The sequence below is a fragment of the Curcuma longa genome, chromosome 4 (assembly GCF_044706935.1).
Source record: "Curcuma longa cultivar G26 ecotype Majalengka, Jawa Barat chromosome 4, ITB_CL_G26_1.1, whole genome shotgun sequence".
Classification (NCBI taxonomy): domain Eukaryota; kingdom Viridiplantae; phylum Streptophyta; class Magnoliopsida; order Zingiberales; family Zingiberaceae; genus Curcuma; species Curcuma longa.
Genome location: NC_133864.1, coordinates 1635820 through 1654442, shown reverse-complemented (window position 1 = coordinate 1654442; position 18623 = coordinate 1635820). Strand labels below are relative to the sequence as shown.

The 18623-nt window shown below is 40.1% G+C and overlaps 1 protein-coding gene across 1 annotated transcript; it reads right to left on the bottom strand.

Moving 5' to 3' along the window:
- Positions 1–8546: 8546 nt before the first annotated feature.
- LOC141827993 (transcription factor MYBS3-like) lies at positions 8547–13230 on the bottom strand. Its single transcript, XM_074715340.1, has 3 exons — positions 12843–13230; positions 9366–9562; positions 8547–9249 (listed from the first exon to the last, which is right to left on the bottom strand). Exons 1-3 carry the CDS (start codon positions 13120–13122, stop codon positions 8722–8724), a joined length of 1005 nt encoding a protein of 334 aa, XP_074571441.1. The 5' UTR covers positions 13123–13230; the 3' UTR covers positions 8547–8721.
- Positions 13231–18623: the final 5393 nt, after the last annotated feature.

The window sequence follows — 18623 nt, the reverse complement described above, 5'->3', positions numbered from 1 at the left end:
GAAAAGAAAGTTGGAACAAACTCCCCTGAATCCTGGCGGTTGTAGAAGATTCAGTAATAAAATCCACGCCGGTAATGGAATGGATCGGGGAGAGGTAAGCATCTTCATAATATAGCCATGAATGTGCTGAGTTGCTTTTTTAAAATTTTTCACCTCCTTGAATGGTGTCTCAGGTGGTCGGAGGTGATTCAGATGGAGCATCCACTTGGGAAGCTCGATTGTTGCTTGAATTGTTGTTGCCTTTTTCAGCATTAATGGAGACTCTATCAACCGTGGAAGTGTGCAATCTGATTTTTCAAATAAATCTGCAAGGCCAAAAATAGAACCAATCTTCCACACGCATGTGGAGTAAGAAAGAGCAGAAATAACAATATCAAAATGTTTAGGGCATGCATAAAGAAATGAATCACATCCAACAAAATCAAAAATTGGTACCTCTATGACATTTTCTGAATGATGGGCATGAATAATATCCATGGATGAATAGGAGGTACCTGAAGCATGGCAAATACTGGAGTGATCACAAATAAGCCCTAATTCCTGATTATGTGGTTCCAAAACTTTATCCTCCTCAGATGAGGTTTCCTGCTCTAACTCAAGGGAATGTATACTAAAAGGAAGTGATTCTTGGGGTATTGCCTCCATGCAATCCCCTACACTCCTACATCCATCCTCAAAATCCTCTGATACCTCAATCAAAAGTGGTGATCCCTGGGGCTCAGTGCAATCCCCTACACTCACTTGATCAGGCTCCATATCAGCTTCCTCCAGGTTCTCAGCAATGAAGACTGACACTGGCTCTAAAGGATTTGATTCTCTTTGTGGTTTATGCTCCATGTCTTGATCAGAAACTGAGATAAGTGTCTGAAGTCTTGGGTCTGGAATAGATTTATCACGTCGGAATACCATAATGCTCTCATCCTCTAATGGATTCAGAAATGATTGAGATGGTGGCGATGGTGGTTGATTGGACCCTTGGGATTGAAGCTGACTGATAATAGTGCCCATGTGACTCATTTGTCTTTCAAAATTTTGAATATCAATGTCTTCTTGTTGTTGTAAGCTCTGTTGCAGTCTCTCCTCAAGTTTTTCTAGTTGTTGAATGAGACCATTAGAACTCCCAAAATTCCCTTGATGTGCATTGGACCTTTGTTGATTTTGAAATTGAGTGGGCTGCTGAAATTGAGTATAAATCTGTCCACTTTGAGAAAAGAATGGTTGGCTTTGATTTTGGGCTTGAAATGATGGATTTTGATGTTGAAAACTCCCTTGAAAATTCCATGAATGTTGCTGAAAATTATCGCCATGAAAATCTTGATTTAGGGGTTGTTGGAAGCCTTGTTGAAATTGCCCCATCTGAAAATTCTGATTTTGAAGTTGAAATTGTTGATCCACATGTTGAAAACCTTGATATGGCTCCTGCAAATAAAAATTGTGATGTTCAGATTGTTGATAAAATGGTTGTTGATAAAAAGAATTTCCATACATTTTAGAAACCAACAATGATCAAAACAACAATAAAGGAAATTATTCATAAGCTCAAATCAAACAATTCCTACTAGTTATTCCCCGGCAACGGCGCCAAAATTTGACAACCCTAGATTTGCTATGAAATGTCACGAGTAGGGTTGCAAATTAGAATTTATAAATTTATCGAAAACCCACGATAAATACAAATAAATGAAGTATAGGGGCCTCGAGTCGTATTTTTCCAAGGACTAGTAGAAAATTGTTTAATTTGAGCTTAGGTGTCGTTCTTTTTTGGGGTTTTCTATATAAAATGGGGGTTTTGGTGTTTTGAAATGAAATGTAAATGCAAAATCAATAAATAAATGAAATGTAAATCAAAACCTAAAATGCAACTATTAAAAGGTATGAACTAAACCTAATCAAGCTTCATGAACATTTTAGGAATGCAAATGCAAGGAAACTAGACAAGGTGAATTTGTCACAACTAATCAACTAACTCAAAATGTAACTAAAACATTAAATGAAGCTAACTAAATCTGAAACATATGAAATAGATTGGCACGCAACAGTTTGAATTGGCACGCAACAGTAAATGCAAAGGAACGGAATCTGAATTTGGGTTTAAGCTAAACTAAGCAAAATCTAAACCAATTTAAATCCAAACAACAGCTAAACATGAACCACATGCCAAAATTCACAAGGTCTCTAAGAATTCGAATTAACAGAAAGATTCAAAGCTGGAAATTTCAGAAACGAAAACAGAAAAAAAACAGAAATGCAGTAATCGAATGCAGTAACATCCATTGCTTCCCTTTCTTCGATTTCCTCTCTTGGTGTCAAACAAAACCCGAATTGGAGACCCTCCTCTTCGAAAGTCCCTTCAGAAGCTCGAATGTCGCATGCTGGTCGTGTTTTGCTCGCGTCCACAGCTCGGAAAATCAGCGAAACCCTCGCTGAAATCAGACAATGGCACGAACAGGAATTTGAAGATGCAATTCTGGATTTTTCAGCTCCGTTCTTGCGCTAATGTAGATGGTACTGATCGAGTTGCGTTCCGAGTCCTTCAGAGAACCCCTCCTCAGCTCACGGAAGCAACCCAAGCTCGAACCACGCCGAAAATTGCAGAAACAAACAGAACAGGGCAAAAACGCGCCGGAGAAACCCTCCCCTACGCGCTCCGTCCAGCTGCCATTTGTTGCCCAACAAACCTGTTCTCGCCTCTTCAGGGACCCAGGAACTCGAAGGAAAAGAAAGAAATGGAAGGGGCTGGCTGTGGAGCTACGCTCCGCAACAGGGGAATGCCGCGCGGGACGAAGGTGAACAGTGCGGCGCAGCCGCACTGTTCATTCCCTAAGTTTGGTTTAAATACCCTTCATTAATCAAGCAATCTCAGCCATTGATCTTGATCCAACGGTCAGCATTTGATCTAGGCTCTAGGGCAGCTTAGGGTTTCCAAAAATTTGTGAAATTTTGATCAGGCTCGATCTAAGTCATGTCCTCCATGTTGGCTTGATCAATTTGGCAATTTTGACTTGATTTGACCACGGTTTAGCTCGAGTTGGGTCCGATTTAGCCCTAAAATCAATAAAAATCAAATTAATGCCAAAAATTCACCATTAAATCACAAAAATTATATCAAGCCTTAAATCATGCAATATAGGACAATTAAAGTCAAATCGATTCAATAAATAATTATTTTCATGTAAAAACCCAAAAATAAATCGATTAAAAATCAATAAAACCCTAACTCATCAGTTCTGTGCTTTAGGCTTGTTGTAAGGCAAAGTCATCGGCGAGCTCAGAGCTTGGTGCTTGGGCCCAAGCCTGTCGTAAGATAAAGTCGCGAGCATGGGGCTTAATGTTCCGAACTTGTCATAAGCAAAGTCACGAGCACGGGGCTCGGTGTTCTGAACCTATCGTAAGGTAAAGTCGCAAGCATGGGGCTCGGTGTTTCGAGTTTGTCATAAGACAAAGTCACGAGCTCAGGGCTCGATGTTCCGGGTCTATCGTAAGGCAAAGTCGCGAGTTCGAGGCTCGGTGCTTCGGGCCTATTGTAAGGCAAAGTCATCAACGAACTTAAGGTTCGGTGCTTTGGGCTGTCGTAAGGCAAAGTCATCAGCGAGCTCGGGGCTTTGGGCCCGGGCCTGTTGTAAAGAAAAGTCATCGGTGAGCTTGGGGCTCGGTGCTCTGGGCTTATCGTAAAGCAAAGTCGTGAGTACCGGGCTCAATATTCTGAGCCTGTCATAAGGAAAAATCACAAGCACGAGGCTCAGTGTTTTGAGCCTGTTGTAAGGCAAAGTCGCTAGTATGGGGCTCAGTGTTCTGAGTTTGTCGTAAGGCAAAATCATGAGCACAAGGTTCGGTGTTTCGAGCCTGTCATATGGTAAAGTCGCAGCACAAGACTCGGTGTTCCTAGCTTATCATAAGGCAAAGTCTCGAGCACGAGGCTCAGTGTTTCGAGTCTATCGTAAGGCAAAGTCGCAAGCACGAGGTTCGGTGTTCTGAGCTTATTGTAAGGCAAAGTCACGAGCTTGAGGTTCGGTGTTCTGGACCTGTCGTAAGGCAAAGTCGTGAGCTCGGGACTTGGTATTCTGGGCTTGTCGTAAGGCAAAGTCACGAGCTTAGAGCTCGGTGTTTCGGGCCTTTCGTAAGGCAAAGTCGCGAGCTTGGGGCTTGGTGTTTCGAACTTGTCGTAAGGCTAAGTCGCCAGCTCGGGACTCGGTGTTCCATGCCTGAGAGTTTTGAATCACTTCTATATTAAATTTATGAAGCAATACTGTAAAGATTAATGACCCGATGAATGAATTAAGATATTACAGTTAAAGAAGATATCCCGATGATTTGGAGAGAGTATAACTCAATCTGCGACTATGTATGAGTCGGGAGAGAATAATAGGCTCGATATCACGACTCCTGAATACCCGCAGAGTCAGAGATAAAATAATAAACTCGCTCTTATGATTTCAGAGTACTTACGGAGTCAGAGAGAGAATAGCTCGATCCACGATTATACCCGAGTCGGGAGAGAATAATAAGTTCTATATCATGACTCTTGAATACTCGCGGAGTCAGAGATAAAATAATATGCTCGCTCAAAGATGGAATAGTTTGATTCACGATTATATTCGAGTCGGGAGAGAATAATAAGCTATACATCACGACTCCTGAATACCCGCGAAGTTGGAGATAAAATAATACAATCGATCTTATGATTTTCGAGTACTTATGGAGTGAGAGAGAATAGCTCAATCCACGATTATGCCCATTGAAGACCAAGAGATTACTGTTGAAGAGATCTTTAAAATTGCTTTGAAGATATGTTAGATTCATATTAACCATCACACATAATATGGGTAAAAAATAAGGTCTCCACGTACTCTAATTATGTTCTTATATGTCTTGTAAGGTGCATTTTTAATAACCACACATGTCATACATCTCATGATCATAAATCAAGATCCTGTTGCCAGTTTATTTTCTAACATACTACTAGACAGTCTTTCTCACAGCCATCTGATATTAGAAAAGTAAAGGATCCAAATTTAATATGTGATGGCAACTGATAAAATGAAATATATTCAATAACATCTGTGCATCCCCGGGGCATGATGTCGTGGTAGGACATCCAGGTTGTCTCTCAGGTATTCGCGGTTCGATCCCTAACTACGACGTATTTGCAGGAATTTTCCTCCAAATGGAAAGCGCAACTAAAGGATGCTGGGCGTTTGGACTGGCCGCTGCGTGCATTTCTTGATTTACCCTGGTGGCTGGTGGAAAACTTCCGTGGGGCCAGACCGGTCACCCTCAGGGATAGTCAATGAGGCTAATTGAGATTTATCATTTTTTCCTCCAAATGGGGAGCGCAATCAAAAGATGCTGGGCGTCTGGGCTGACCGCTGTGTGCACTTTTCGATTTCCTTGATGGCCGGTGGGAAACTTCCGTGAGACCGGACCGGTTACCCCAGAGATAGTCAATGAGGCTAACTGAGATTTATCATTTTTTCTAGTTTTTTAAAGAAATCCTAGATTGCTGATAGTAACCCATGCTCTAAAGAATTCTCTGATAATAAAAAGTCCTAGTTGGATTCCTTCCAACATTCCTTTTTGGCAAAAGATCCTTCTATTCGCCAAATAATCAAAGTTATATTATCGTATAAGGGTAGTATCCTCGTTGAGTTAATGGCCAAAAAATTGATGATTTGATGTTGCAAACAGGATGACACAAATCAAATATTACGAGCAGGATGATAATTAACACATAAGGTTTGTAGATATTGCACAGAAAGATATTAACAAGTCTAATACGAATAGGAAGGAAATAACTTTTTGCATACTTAACTTTTGAAGGAGGAGACTTTTTGCCGCCATTAGGAGAATCCCTGGGAGAAAATTCAGAAAGGGGATACTCATCTTAACTTTTCTTTCCGACGGAGCCGTGATTATCATTAGTTCTTCTAGTGTTAACCATCACAGCATCTTGACTCAGTTTTCTCACAGAGGACGTCAATTTATTCTGACCAATACACTGTAGATAATCAAGACAAGCCACCGGTTCACGAACTGTTGACGTGCATGTTCCTTGAATGATAGTCATCGGGAGAGATGAAGAGACTTAAAAAGTACTCAAAAAGAAATTTAGTCACTCTGACGCTCAAGTTAGGGTTTGGTTTGAGAAAGGAGTTTAAAGGCTTGAGGAAATTGGGGTTGATGTATACATATCTGTGCCCATGAGTATGAACCTTTTTTTTTATAGAGTTATTAATATCTGTTTAAGATATTATTCTAAAATATCCATTCTAATTTTAAAAAGATTTTGATTGCCCATGTTTTTTGGGGATATTTTTCTATTTCTCTCGGAAGAAATATTTTTAGGCTCCCCTGATTGTGCGGGTCGACCGACTTCTTAGATTAAGTAGGCTCTAAGGTCGAGACTTGAGGCTAAGATGAGATCGGTGCGTGAAACCGAGTGAGTGCCGAGATTAGAACTCGAGGTTAAGACTCAAGGCCGAGATGAGGTTGGCGTGTGACGCCGAGTGAGTGCTAAAATCGGATCTCTCAAGACCCGAGGCCGAGATGGGATCAGCATGTGATGTTGAGTGAGTGCCGAGATCAAAACTCGAGGTCAAGACTCAAGGCCGAGATGGGGTCGGCAAGTGATGCCGAAAGAGTGCTCAAATCAAATCTCAAGGTCGAGACTCGAGAGCAAGATGAGATTGGCGTGCGATGCTGAGTGAATGTCAAGATCGGAACTCAAGGCCGATATGAGGTCAGCGCATGACGTCGAGTAAATACGGAGACCAAATCTCGGATATCGAGGTCGAGATGAAATCGGCGCAGATCAAATGGAGTTGGCGTGTGATGCCAAGTGAGTATTGAGACTCGAGGTCTCGAGGTGAAGATGGGGTCAGCGCATGATGTCGAGTGAGCATTGAGATTGGAATTTGAGATTGAAACTCGAGGTCGAGATGTGATCGACGTGTAATACCGAATGGTTGTAGAGATTAAACCCTAGACCCGAACCTGATCTTTCTTAAAGATCTTTTTCTTTTCTATTTCTCAGTCACATGATGTTCCATCAGCAATTACGTGCTGATTTCAAGACTCCACCGTATCAGCTCTATATCCAAATATTCTCTACTGATGTTATTTCTCGACAACGTATGATAGCTCGAGTTTCATCGAGGGTCTAGAAACTCTGGCCTGAAACTGACATGATAGTGGACGAAAAATGCACTGTTTTCTTTCCCCTTTATATCCTGAAGGACCATCACATAAACAAACAAACCACGCGGCATCTTCTTTACAAATAAGCAGAAAGAAAAAGATGGTTTCACAACCAGAACGGAAGCGATTTTTGGCTCTCCTGATAGACAAACCAGAAGGTAATGAGAAACCATCATCTTGCATGTGTTCCTATTGATGGTCTACCAAAAAAAAGGAAATTGAAAGACCCAACCACGAAATCCATTAACATATCAGTGCATTAGATCAAGAGGTAGCTCAAACCCATAAACAGCATAAAAGTGGTGCTCGACATGGTCTCCACCACAACAAGAATCTTTAACAGAGACAGTGGCATAATTGGACAATAAGGACAAATCATACCATGGAAAAGAAAAGGGTAATGGATCCGAGTGAGTTGTAGCAACGTCTTAGTTAAGAATGCCCTTAACCAGGTCAACAAAATTTTCTTTTTGTCGAAAATGGATTAGAATACATGAATAGCCAAAATATTAAGGACACAATTTTAAATCTCAAGGATATTTAGCTTCCACTTGCATTTAGTCTTTTATAATTTTTAATATATTTTTTTCACATTTGAAAAGAATATGATTATTTTTTTCTTAAAATTATATGATAGGTGTTTTAATAACTTCTGTTTTTTTATTGAAAAAGATATTTTTAATATATATATATATATATATATATATATATATACACTAAATTTATAGAATTATATTTTATTAAAAATATAATTTTTGTATAATATAGGTATCCATAGTCTTCCATGTTTTAAATGTAAACACTAAAATATTTCCTTGATAACATTCTAAGAATTTGAATACTTTTGATATCTTTGTCATGATATTCCTGGCATTTACAATTTTCCCAGAAGTAAAATAATGAAAATTATATTTTAAGTGCTGATATAATATTCTAGCCAATCGTTTTTTTATTTATTCAATATGAGTGAAATAATTTGTGTATATGGTAGAGGATATGATGTTGGTGAATAGAAGGAGCGGACAAATTATTTAACAAATTTATCTTGAACTATGAGATTTCTAACTGGATTTGAACTACAACTACGCGCGTATACAATTATGTGCATTCACATGAGTTAACAAATCACCATTTCTTCAAGAACCCAGCTATAATAGGCATATAATTGAGATCTTTCGTGGTAAGGGATTCAAACACTGGTATAAATAAGTTGCCAAAAGGAATAAGGGATTCATTCAACAGCACTGGCAAATGCTTTGGATACATAAATACAATATCAAACATACCCAAATATAGAGCACATAAAACTGCTGAAAAAACTAAACAAGTCAGCGTCAGATTGCCCAAAATCATGAAAAGATAGTTTTTCATAGTAAGAATTATAGTTCAGTTATTAACAAGCTGCATGAAACTAAAATATTGCCAATCTAGATTGCTACAAGAATGAATGCTATGGAGTTCAATGCAAGGAGCAGAGTAACAGTTGACAGCAGATAAAGAATTTAGATGCATGGGGAGAACGGACGCTTAGACTGCATGGATAGGGCTGCCGCTACTTTGATTCAGATCAGGCAGAGCCACAGAAGAGTTGGCGTGAAAGGCAGACTGCCTTGAGGTAGAAGATCCTACTAATTTGAGGGAAAGACCAGAGGGATCCGGGACATAGTCCAGGTTGTCGCCAATGCTGAGTTTGGACATGCCGACAACCTCCTCAAGGTTTAGTGCTTCCTTTGGGACAACCGGAATTGGTTTTACGATCTCATGAGAATCCCTCATTTCTTCCTCTTTCGGAACAGCAGTCAGATTTGGAGTCCAAAATGGTAATTGCACTGGAATGAAAGCAGTGTAGATTGCAGGTATCATTGCTATGGAGTTTTGATCAGGATGGATGCTTTCTGTTAGTTCTGGAACATATTTGGTTGCTGAAGCTTCCAAGAGATTAGCTCCTTGTTGTTCACTGGCATGCATAGTTGCCAAGTGATTTGTGTTATCTGGTTCATCAGGAGGTGAATGGGACCTCAAGTGTTGTTCATGGACTGGGATTTGGTCAATTGGCTGCAAAAAAGAAATAGAACAGATATAGATTAAGCTACAAAGTTTAAAACGCTCTAGAAACTATACAAAACTAAAACACAAGTGCAGTTTGAAGCAAGCATAGGATTTTTCAGGACCATGTCAAATAGGCTTGAGCGTCTCTTTCTTCTTGATGCATTACTCTGTCGAATGAAATACTTCTGGGCATGGCTTGCAACCTGTGTTGGAGTCCTGGAAATGACAAAGTTCCGAGCAATTCCACGCCAATCACCTTTTCCTAGTTTTTGAAGACCCAGCAAGAACATTCGATGCTCTTCTTCAGTCCATGGTACACCTAAAATACAGCAGATGAACTTTATGTTGGTTAAGTTATAGGATGATTTAATTTTTGCCACAGAATTCATTGGTTGAGAAAGGTAAGCCGATAGATGGTATTATCAAAATATAATCTTCACCATAAAAGACAGACAATTAACTATAACAAACAAAATGATCCATAAAAGAAATTCAGTGTAATATTTGCTAGAAGATTGCATCCATTGATATTACAGTAGAGAGAATTTCGTTCATAAGTAAACAAAAATGTAACTAGCGCAATTACAAAAGGTTTGATGTTGTGGTGGCTGTACCATCCTAGACTCCATGTGGCCATGAAAAGACAGGATATCCTCCAGATGTTAAAGATAGGACTAACGCCCACATCAAAAGAAACTCCTAAACATGCATTACCACATTAAAGTTCATGTTAGGATGGTGAGCACATCTTAGGCTCCTGGCATTCAGCTTTCACATTACCACAAAATCTCTCAACTATGATACTCAAAACCACTCTCACTGAAATCTGATCCTGCAATGCCTATCTACAGTTCTTTACAATATTAGTTGCTAAATATTTACTTGTAAATAATCTTATATTCCTGAATATGTCATGCAAATGATTTAACAGATTCAGATGAGTGAAAAATTAGAGGGTAAAGCAATAAAATCAATGGATTGGAGGATGCTCAAGAACAACATCAAACGGACTAAGACAATTTAACTAAAACCCCAAAAAAAGATATTAAAAACCCATGGACACTATGATTAGGGTAGATCGGTCAATTCAGATTGTTCCTAGATTACGTTCATCATTTCAGAATTCAGTTCTCAATTCCATACCAGATATTAAAAGCCCAAGAAAGTAATATTAAAAGCACAAGAAAGTAATATTTTTCCCTCCTTCCTAATGTCACAAATACAAATTTAAGCTGGTCAAGTTCCACCTATGCTTTGACTAAAAATGAGAATATCATCAACAAAAATTGCATGAACTTGCCTGTAAAAAAGATCAGTAGAACTGTGTTTTTATGAAGGTAGAAGGTGCATTAGGTAGCCCAAAAAAATGATCAACTATTCCTATAATCCTTTATAGTTCATATTCAGGGGTTTCAACAGAACTATGGTGGAGTGTGGATTTGATGATATCCGTTAATGAGATCAGTCTTAAAGAACCAAGAAGGTCCAGATATCAAAGATAGAAAGATGTCATCAAGTTAAGGGCAATTTAGGAGTGTTCTCTCCTTATCATCCTTTTTTGGCGTGTGAAGGGAAAAGAATGTGCATGGATCACTCTCTTGGATGCGCTCTCTTTTGTTAAATCATCAACTTGATTATTTAACTCAGCATACTAACTAGGATTCATCCTATAATGAGGTCTGATAAGGAAAATCCTGGAATAAGATCAATAATCTGTTCTCTATGTCCCTTGTAAGAGGCAACTACCAAAGAAGCCAATCAAGCGTATAATCCCTGAAGTCCTCTAATAAGGTTATTTTCTTATCCTCATGTTTAAACACAAAGTGTTAGTTTTCCCGTCACTCAAGTTGTAGAGCCAGAATCATCTCAACAGAAGATATAACTATCCATAACATTCCAGCATATTAGGACATGGCAAAAGTAGGAATATAAATTGGTACTTTCCAGCTCACGATGATTTATCTGCTGATTTCTTACACCCATGCAACTTTATAGTGGTCAGGATGATGCTCAAGGGTCATTCAGAACCTAGCAAGTGTGGCATGTGAAATTACACAAAGATACTTGATATCAATTATGACTTTGCAACAATGATTCTTATATTGTTTATGAAAAATCCTGATCTCTAAACCAGCATCATCTACCCTAAGTTATGAAAGTGTATAAAAAACAATAACCATCGAGTGTTGAGTTATGTCAATCACAGCATCCTTATTCTCAGTAGCTACGTGGGCAATAAATTAGCCCTCTCTTAATTCAAGAATACTGCTGCTGGGAATAGGCTCCTACAATGGAAATATGAAAATTTTCCTAATCCACTACAGTAAAAAGCATCTAGAAGTGCTGTGTATCTTTTGTTTTGCCCTTAAAACCTCAGAGTTGTGGTGCTATTGAGCCTCAAGGTCATTGTAAAGCTCCAATTGTTTGATCCAGTTGATGTACAGTTAATTAATTCCTAGTTTGGTTGGTTATATAAAATTTACTTGTATGTTAAGTCAGGGAGTCAGCAAGGTAAGGGTACATCTCACATTGAGTTTCATGGTGTTGCCCATGCGAAATTGATTAACGTCATATATGGATCCTCTTCAAAATCACAGCAAAACAGGATCACATAAAATTGATTGTATTTAAGATCTGCAAGGAAATCTTGTTTAAGGATGTTCAGTTGTAACAAGAGCGTTTACATATATTGAGGGTAAGTAATTTAATTTATGTTTGCCTTTTTTTCATCCAATAATGATATGGAAGGAAGTCCAGTCCTATTCTAGCTGTGCTCTGCATTGATCCACTAACATTACCTTAGCGAACCTAAACCTTCCTCTGTCCTTAGCCATGCCATACACCATATGATTTTAACCATTGTAGGTGCTGTGGTCGAGTAGGAATTCTATCAGTTCATGTTCCCTTCTTCCTTTCTTGCGAGGAAGGTGCATGCATGGAGCACAATTAGTTTTCTAAGATATCTAAAGGAGTCGTAAGATCAACATAATTTTTAGTAAGTAATTTAATTAATCAATCAAATTGGCTCGATCCATGTTAGGTTTAATATGAAAATGTGGGGAAATGGTCAAGGAATTATTACGAATGCATAAATAGACAGGAAAACATTTTTTCTCCCTCTTTTTCAGATTCCTGAAAATTCTATCTTGCGGAAAATTTTCAGAAACATGAACAGATAATGTATTTACGTTGATTGATAGATAAGCCACTCGATTTACACAAGCTGATCCTCCAATTGAGTTGCAGATAACCAAAAATCTGTGCTTGAATCTATGGCCATTATGTCGTATTTTCAACTCCAAAATCTCCCAAATTCTGAAAACTCAAAAAATAAAATAATAAATGATGGTACGCCGAGAGACACGATTAACCCCTCAGATGAGATGGGCATTGAGCCAACCAGGCGTTCTCACGGCCCATCAAAATTAACTTGTCTTTGGGAGAAATCGTTTGGCAGTTTAAAGATTTTGATGAGATATTTGGAGATCACAAACAGAAACGAGACAGACATTACCGGGGAAAAAAACAAGGAAAAAAGAGAATTTTTCGAAGAACAATGAAGAAGAAAGATAAGGAAAAATTAGGGTAAAATCTGGGACCTTTTTTGCGGCAAATAGAAGAGCTGGTGGCATGTGCGTCATCGGAGGCATACCCCGCGACGGAATCGGCGGGGTGTTCTCCCGTCGGTTCGGCCGAGGGGGACGCGCCGGCGTTGGAAAGGGTACCCGCGGAAGAAAGGCACCCCATGCTAGCGCTCTTCTTCATCGCCCCCACGCCCTCTGTAAGGCGTACCCCGAAGATCCGCACTCCGCCGCCGCGCGCCGGGCACGTGCGCGAGTTGTGCCCGTTGTTGCTGCAGTGCGAGCAACGCCTCGTCATCTCCGCCGCCCGTCCTGTGGAGGAGGTCGCGTTGGTGGTGGTGGTGATGGAGGCCGCCTCGCCGGAGCACTCCCTTCTCACGTGCGGCGGTGCGCACTGAGCGAGAGACAACACAACCAAAAGCCACGAGTGAACGCTATTTTAATACCGCAAGGAATCAAAATGGAAAACCTTTTATTTTACCCCCTCAAAGTTTTATCTAGTTCAACACGTCTCCCGAAAAACTTTTAATCATTAACAAAATGATACCAAAACGACAAATTCCGAAATAGTTTGACGGCCTCAAAGGTCCGAGGGCAGACTCCGCAAAATCCTATAAAATCTTGGGGTAAAATAAAATTTCCCAATCCAGATAAAACAAGGCAAGCAATAACTCCTCGCAACAAACCGAGCGTCGAAGTGAGCGGTCGAAGCTCCTCCGTCCATTTCACGCGCATCGCCACCGTCGAAACCAGAGCGAACCGTTCGATGACGACGATGACGATGGCGCTCACGTCATTCTCCCATATCTTCCCTTTTTTTAATGGACCGCGTTTTATCGAGTTGACGGGTCAAAGGAATTGACGGCTATTAGAATTTAGGAGCGATGAAATCTAAGTGGATATAATTAATATATGTGTTTTTTTTTTTCTATTTATCATCATTTTTATAACTGAAAAAGGAATTTTCCTTTCTCCATTGATCTACGCAAAAATAGAATGTAATCTTTAAATTCCAATCCATTTAAGATCCTTGTCCGCCATTGTCGAGGCAGGAGAACCAGACTTGCCCGCCACTTTCGGAAATAAGCAAAAATTAAATGTCTAAAAAAAAAATCCTTTGAGACCGAAATTACAAAAAATATATATATATATATAAATCCCAGTCAGTCTCATGGACTCAATCTCTGAAAGTGGCCGGTCCGATCCCACGGAAGTTTTCCACCGACTACCAGGGTAAATCGGGAAGCGCATACGGCGGTCCCAATTTAGAGGAAAATTCCTGCAAATACATCGTAACTGGAGATCGAACCGCGGATCCCTAGGTCACAATCTGGATATCCTACCGTTGCATCATTGCTCCGGGGACTAAAGAAAAAAAAAAGAGTTCTTAGGCGATGGATGGGTGGCAATAATTAAATGAGGATAATTTGTTAATTAAACACAGGTGGCAGTGTTAATTAAATCAAGACAAACATGGAAAGCGAAGATGGCTTGTAATCTATATATGACAACTAATAATGGCCACAAAGTTAGAATGAATGATTTAATCAGAAATTATTAGATTTGATCCATATTTTTAGTAATAAGAAAATGTTTCTTAAGGGAGAAGACAGCGGCGGGGAACGAACTTAAATAAACGTGCGAATCAAACAAATGAGGTTAAAGTTTACTTTTATAAGATTATCAAAAAGGCTGACTATTAATCACATTATAAGTGCATCATATTATATACTAGTGAAGAAAATATTAAAAAATTTTAATATATCACACATACCATATCGACATATACCGAACATATTAATATTAATAGTATATTAAAAATTTAAATACGATATTATACCATATCAAATTTTTGATATCGATATGAGATTTAATATTTTTTTAGTATTTCGATATATACCAAAATATCGAATAAATTCTTTAATCAGTGGACAATTGGATAAATATATTATTTTTTCTTTTATAATTTCGATATAGACTGTATTCTGGGACGGATTCAGAAATTAGAAGTGAAATGTGCTGACTTTAGCTATGGAAAGGGTAAATTAAACATCAAAATACAATGAACAAAGAAAAAATCCATTCACTACAAAAAAAAATAGAGTTTTCGCGACGAATTTGGTGACGACCTTTTTGATTCAGACATGGGAGCACCCGCTTCTTTTTGTTTAAGGTTCAACCACATGGTTAGATCTAGATCATGGCTCCTGCCTTAGTCCCTTAAGTATGCCTAGCTCTGATACCACTTGTTGGGTCTAAAGAATGTCCATATCTCCACAATGACATGATATTGTCCACTTTGGGCCTAAGCCCTCATGGTTTTGTTCTTGGGCTCTCCCCAAAAGGCCTCATTCCAATGGAGATATCTTTCATCCTTTTAAACCATGATCTTTTCCACTGTGTTTTAGATGCGGGACTATGTTCTGCACCCTTGCAACCCAAAGACATATGAGACCAGAGATGACTACCTTTCGGAGCATGCTGCGTACTTTCAGACAGCGGTATCAGACGCTCCATCGTGACCTCTGTGCGACACGTCGCCATGGCAGCCCTAGTGCATCACTTGTGGAGTACTGTTAGGAACGCTTTGGTACATGAGGGGAGACGGCTAGACGAGAAGAGACTTTTTCGGCGAGTACAGACGCATGTATATCGGACCCTGGGTGTCTACACAGACCGAGGTAGGGAGCGGATATGGAGATCGAGCCATAGAGTGATTGCACTAGAGTGGATATTTTATATACATACATTTCTCTCTAACCTCGTGTGCATTTAGGAGGTTGGTGGAGACATAGAGATAGAGAGTTGCATTCATACCAGCATGCATACATATGGATATACACTTGCATACACATTGTACTATATATTTTGAGGGTTCATTATAGCATAGTAGTACATGTAAGGCCACACGCATACATGGCATCACGCATACATGACACACATTGTGAAAAAAAAATATTTTTGGGGTGAATGGATCCACCCTTAATGATCCATCTAGTTCACAGCAAACAGCTCGTGGTAAAGACACTCCAAATCCGTTGATGACTGAAGCTTTGCCAAAAAGCTTGTAAGGGTGAATGAGTCCACCAGAATGACTCATCTAGTCCGTAGTAATGGTTGCGATAAAGACACATCAAATCCATTGATGGCTGGGGCTTTGCCAAAAAGCCTGTGAGGGTGAATGAGCCCACTAGACTTGGCTCATCTAGTCCGTAGACACGGCTACGGTAAAGATACATCAAATCCGTTGACAATTGGCCACTTGCTAAAAGTGTGCAGTTTCTTGAGAGGTGGTGCATGCAGCGGCCTGGTGGACGAAGCTGGACTGGATATGCTGGCTACTTAGACAGATGGATGCTGAGATGTGGACGGATGTATGGGATGCTGGACTAGATATGCTGGAGATCGCCCACGTGGATCATTGCCTGCATGGGCAGGGACGTCTGCATGATTGACTAAGCACGAGTGATGTTGAAATTGTTGGTACACATGAGAGCACTTACATGTATGGCCATGACACATACTCAGATCTGACAGTTCGTCAGACATAACATGAGATAGCGTCATCGATTCTCCTTGTAGACTTGTGCTACTTACTTGATGATATATATATTTTACCTTTCATCAAAAAAAAGAAGAAGTATGCGTAGGACCTTCACACCTCAAAGTAGGACCTGCATAATCAAATTTACAAATTTAGGGTTTAAGGTTTAGAGTTTAGGGTTTAGGGTTTAGGGTTTAGGATTTAGGGTTTAGTGGTTTAGGGTTTAGGGTTTAGGGTTTAGGGTTTAGGATGGTTTAGGGTTTATAGGGTTTAAGATTTAGGGTTTAGTGGGAATTTAGGTTTTGGATTTAGGGTTTAAGATTACGATTTAGGATTTAGGTTTATGGTTTAGATTTTAGAGTTTAAAGTTAAAGAGATTTAAGGGTTTAACATTTTACGGTTTACAGTTTACGATTTACGATTTATGATTTTAGAGGTGTGGATTTATGGTTTATTATTTTAGGGTTTAGAATTTATCGTTTTGCTAATTAATTCACACTAAAATATAATAATAATTATTCACATTAAACTAATTACAATTATAACTAAAAAGTATAGCTATTCACATTTCAAAAACAACATAATTATAAATATACCTCAAGTCGGTAAAAATCTCTCTTTAATTACTTGAATTCACGCAACTTGTAAACCTGCAAAAACAACATTAAAAAAGTAATCAACACTAAATTCACATCATGTATCCTACAACTTATGCAATATTTGTACAACACACTAAACTAAATTCACATCATGTATCCTACACCAAGGCAAGCACCGGGCAGCCCCCGCCAGCGGCCAACCCCCGGCAGCGGCGAGCACAGCGGCGCACAGCGGCTAGCCCCCGCCAGCAGCGGCCAGGCAGGCTAGGCTAGGGCCTGCCAGCGCCGGCCGGAGGCTGCCAGTGTCCAGCCAAGGGTTGCCAGCACCGGCCAGCCCCGCAACGCCCAGCCAAGGGTTGCCAGCGCCGGCCAGCCCCGCCAGCGCTCGGGCGCTGCCAGTAATGGGCGCTACAGCGCCGTCCAGCACATCCCCACGCCGATCGGCGCCGGCTCGCGCTCGGTTAGGGCCATGCAGGGCTCGGCAGCGCCCACCAGCGCTCCGGCGCCGGCAGCGATGGCCCAGCAGCACTCCGGCGGTGAAAAACAACCCCACGACAAAAAAGAAAGGAGGAAGAAGGGAGGAGGAAGCTTACCACGCGAAGGAGGAAAGATTTCAGAGAGAATCGGAAGAGCTTTCGGCAAGATCCGACGAGATCCGGCGGAGATCGCGAGAGTCGGTGGAAGAAGAGAAGGGAGTCACACGCGCGTAAAGGAAAAGAGAATCAGATCTAGGGTTTAATAAGTATTTGGCGATGAAACTTTTTCGTCGCCAAATTCGTCGCCGAATTGGCGACGAATAGGCTTGTTCGTCGCCAATTTGGCGACGAATAGGCTTGTTCGTTGCCAATTTGGCGACGAACATCCATATTCGTCGCCAATTCGCCGACGAATGAGTTTTTCGTCGCCATAATTTGGCGATGAACAGAATTTTCATCGCCAAATTGGCGACGAACATTCTGTTCGTCGCCAATTTGGCGACAAACATGAGGTTCGTTGCCAATTTGGCGACGAAAATTCTGTTCGTCGCCAAAATTCGACGACGAACATCCATATTCATCGCCAATTCAGCGACGAACAGAATTTTCGTCGCCAATTTGGCGATGAACAACATGTTCGTCGCCAAAATTCGGCGACAATTGTCGGGGTGGTGTCTTTTTTGCAACGAATTAATATTTCATCGTCAATTTTGCGACGAATTAATATTTCATCGCCGATGAATTTTACGACGAATTTATTTTTGCAATGAATTTTACGACGAATATATTTAGTTGCTAAATTGACAACTAATATTTTCTTCGTCGCCAATTTTGTTGCAAATTAGTGATAAAAATTAATTCCGTCCCAAAATTCGTTGCCAATTGGCGACGAAAATAATTCGTCCTAAAATTTCATCGCAAAATACCTATTTTTTCGTAGTGTTGCATCCAGAGTTAGGCACAAATTAGGCTCGGTCTAAGCTAGGAAGTGTCAACATGGATAACATGTCGGGTGAGTCTAGCACAGTTATGATTCCAAGCCAAGGCATACAGGCTCAACCTAGTCCAAATTTAGTTTCTTGTGCCTGGCATGTTGACAAGGTCGACTCAGTCTGATGTACTTTTACATTTAAATACCCAAAATGTACCTCCTTTCTAATCAAAGAAAAAATATATCAGG

Coding starts and splice junctions, on each gene's coding strand:
- LOC141827993 (XM_074715340.1), bottom strand. CDS start 13,122: ATGACGAGGCGTTGCTCGCACTGCAGCAACAACGGGCACAACTCGCGC. Junction 9,563..12,842: donor TTCTATTTGCCGCAAAAAAG/GTCCCAGATTTT, acceptor GCTGTATTTTAG/GTGTACCATGGACTGAAGAA. Junction 9,250..9,365: donor GCTCAAGCCTATTTGACATG/GTCCTGAAAAAT, acceptor TCTTTTTTGCAG/CCAATTGACCAAATCCCAGT.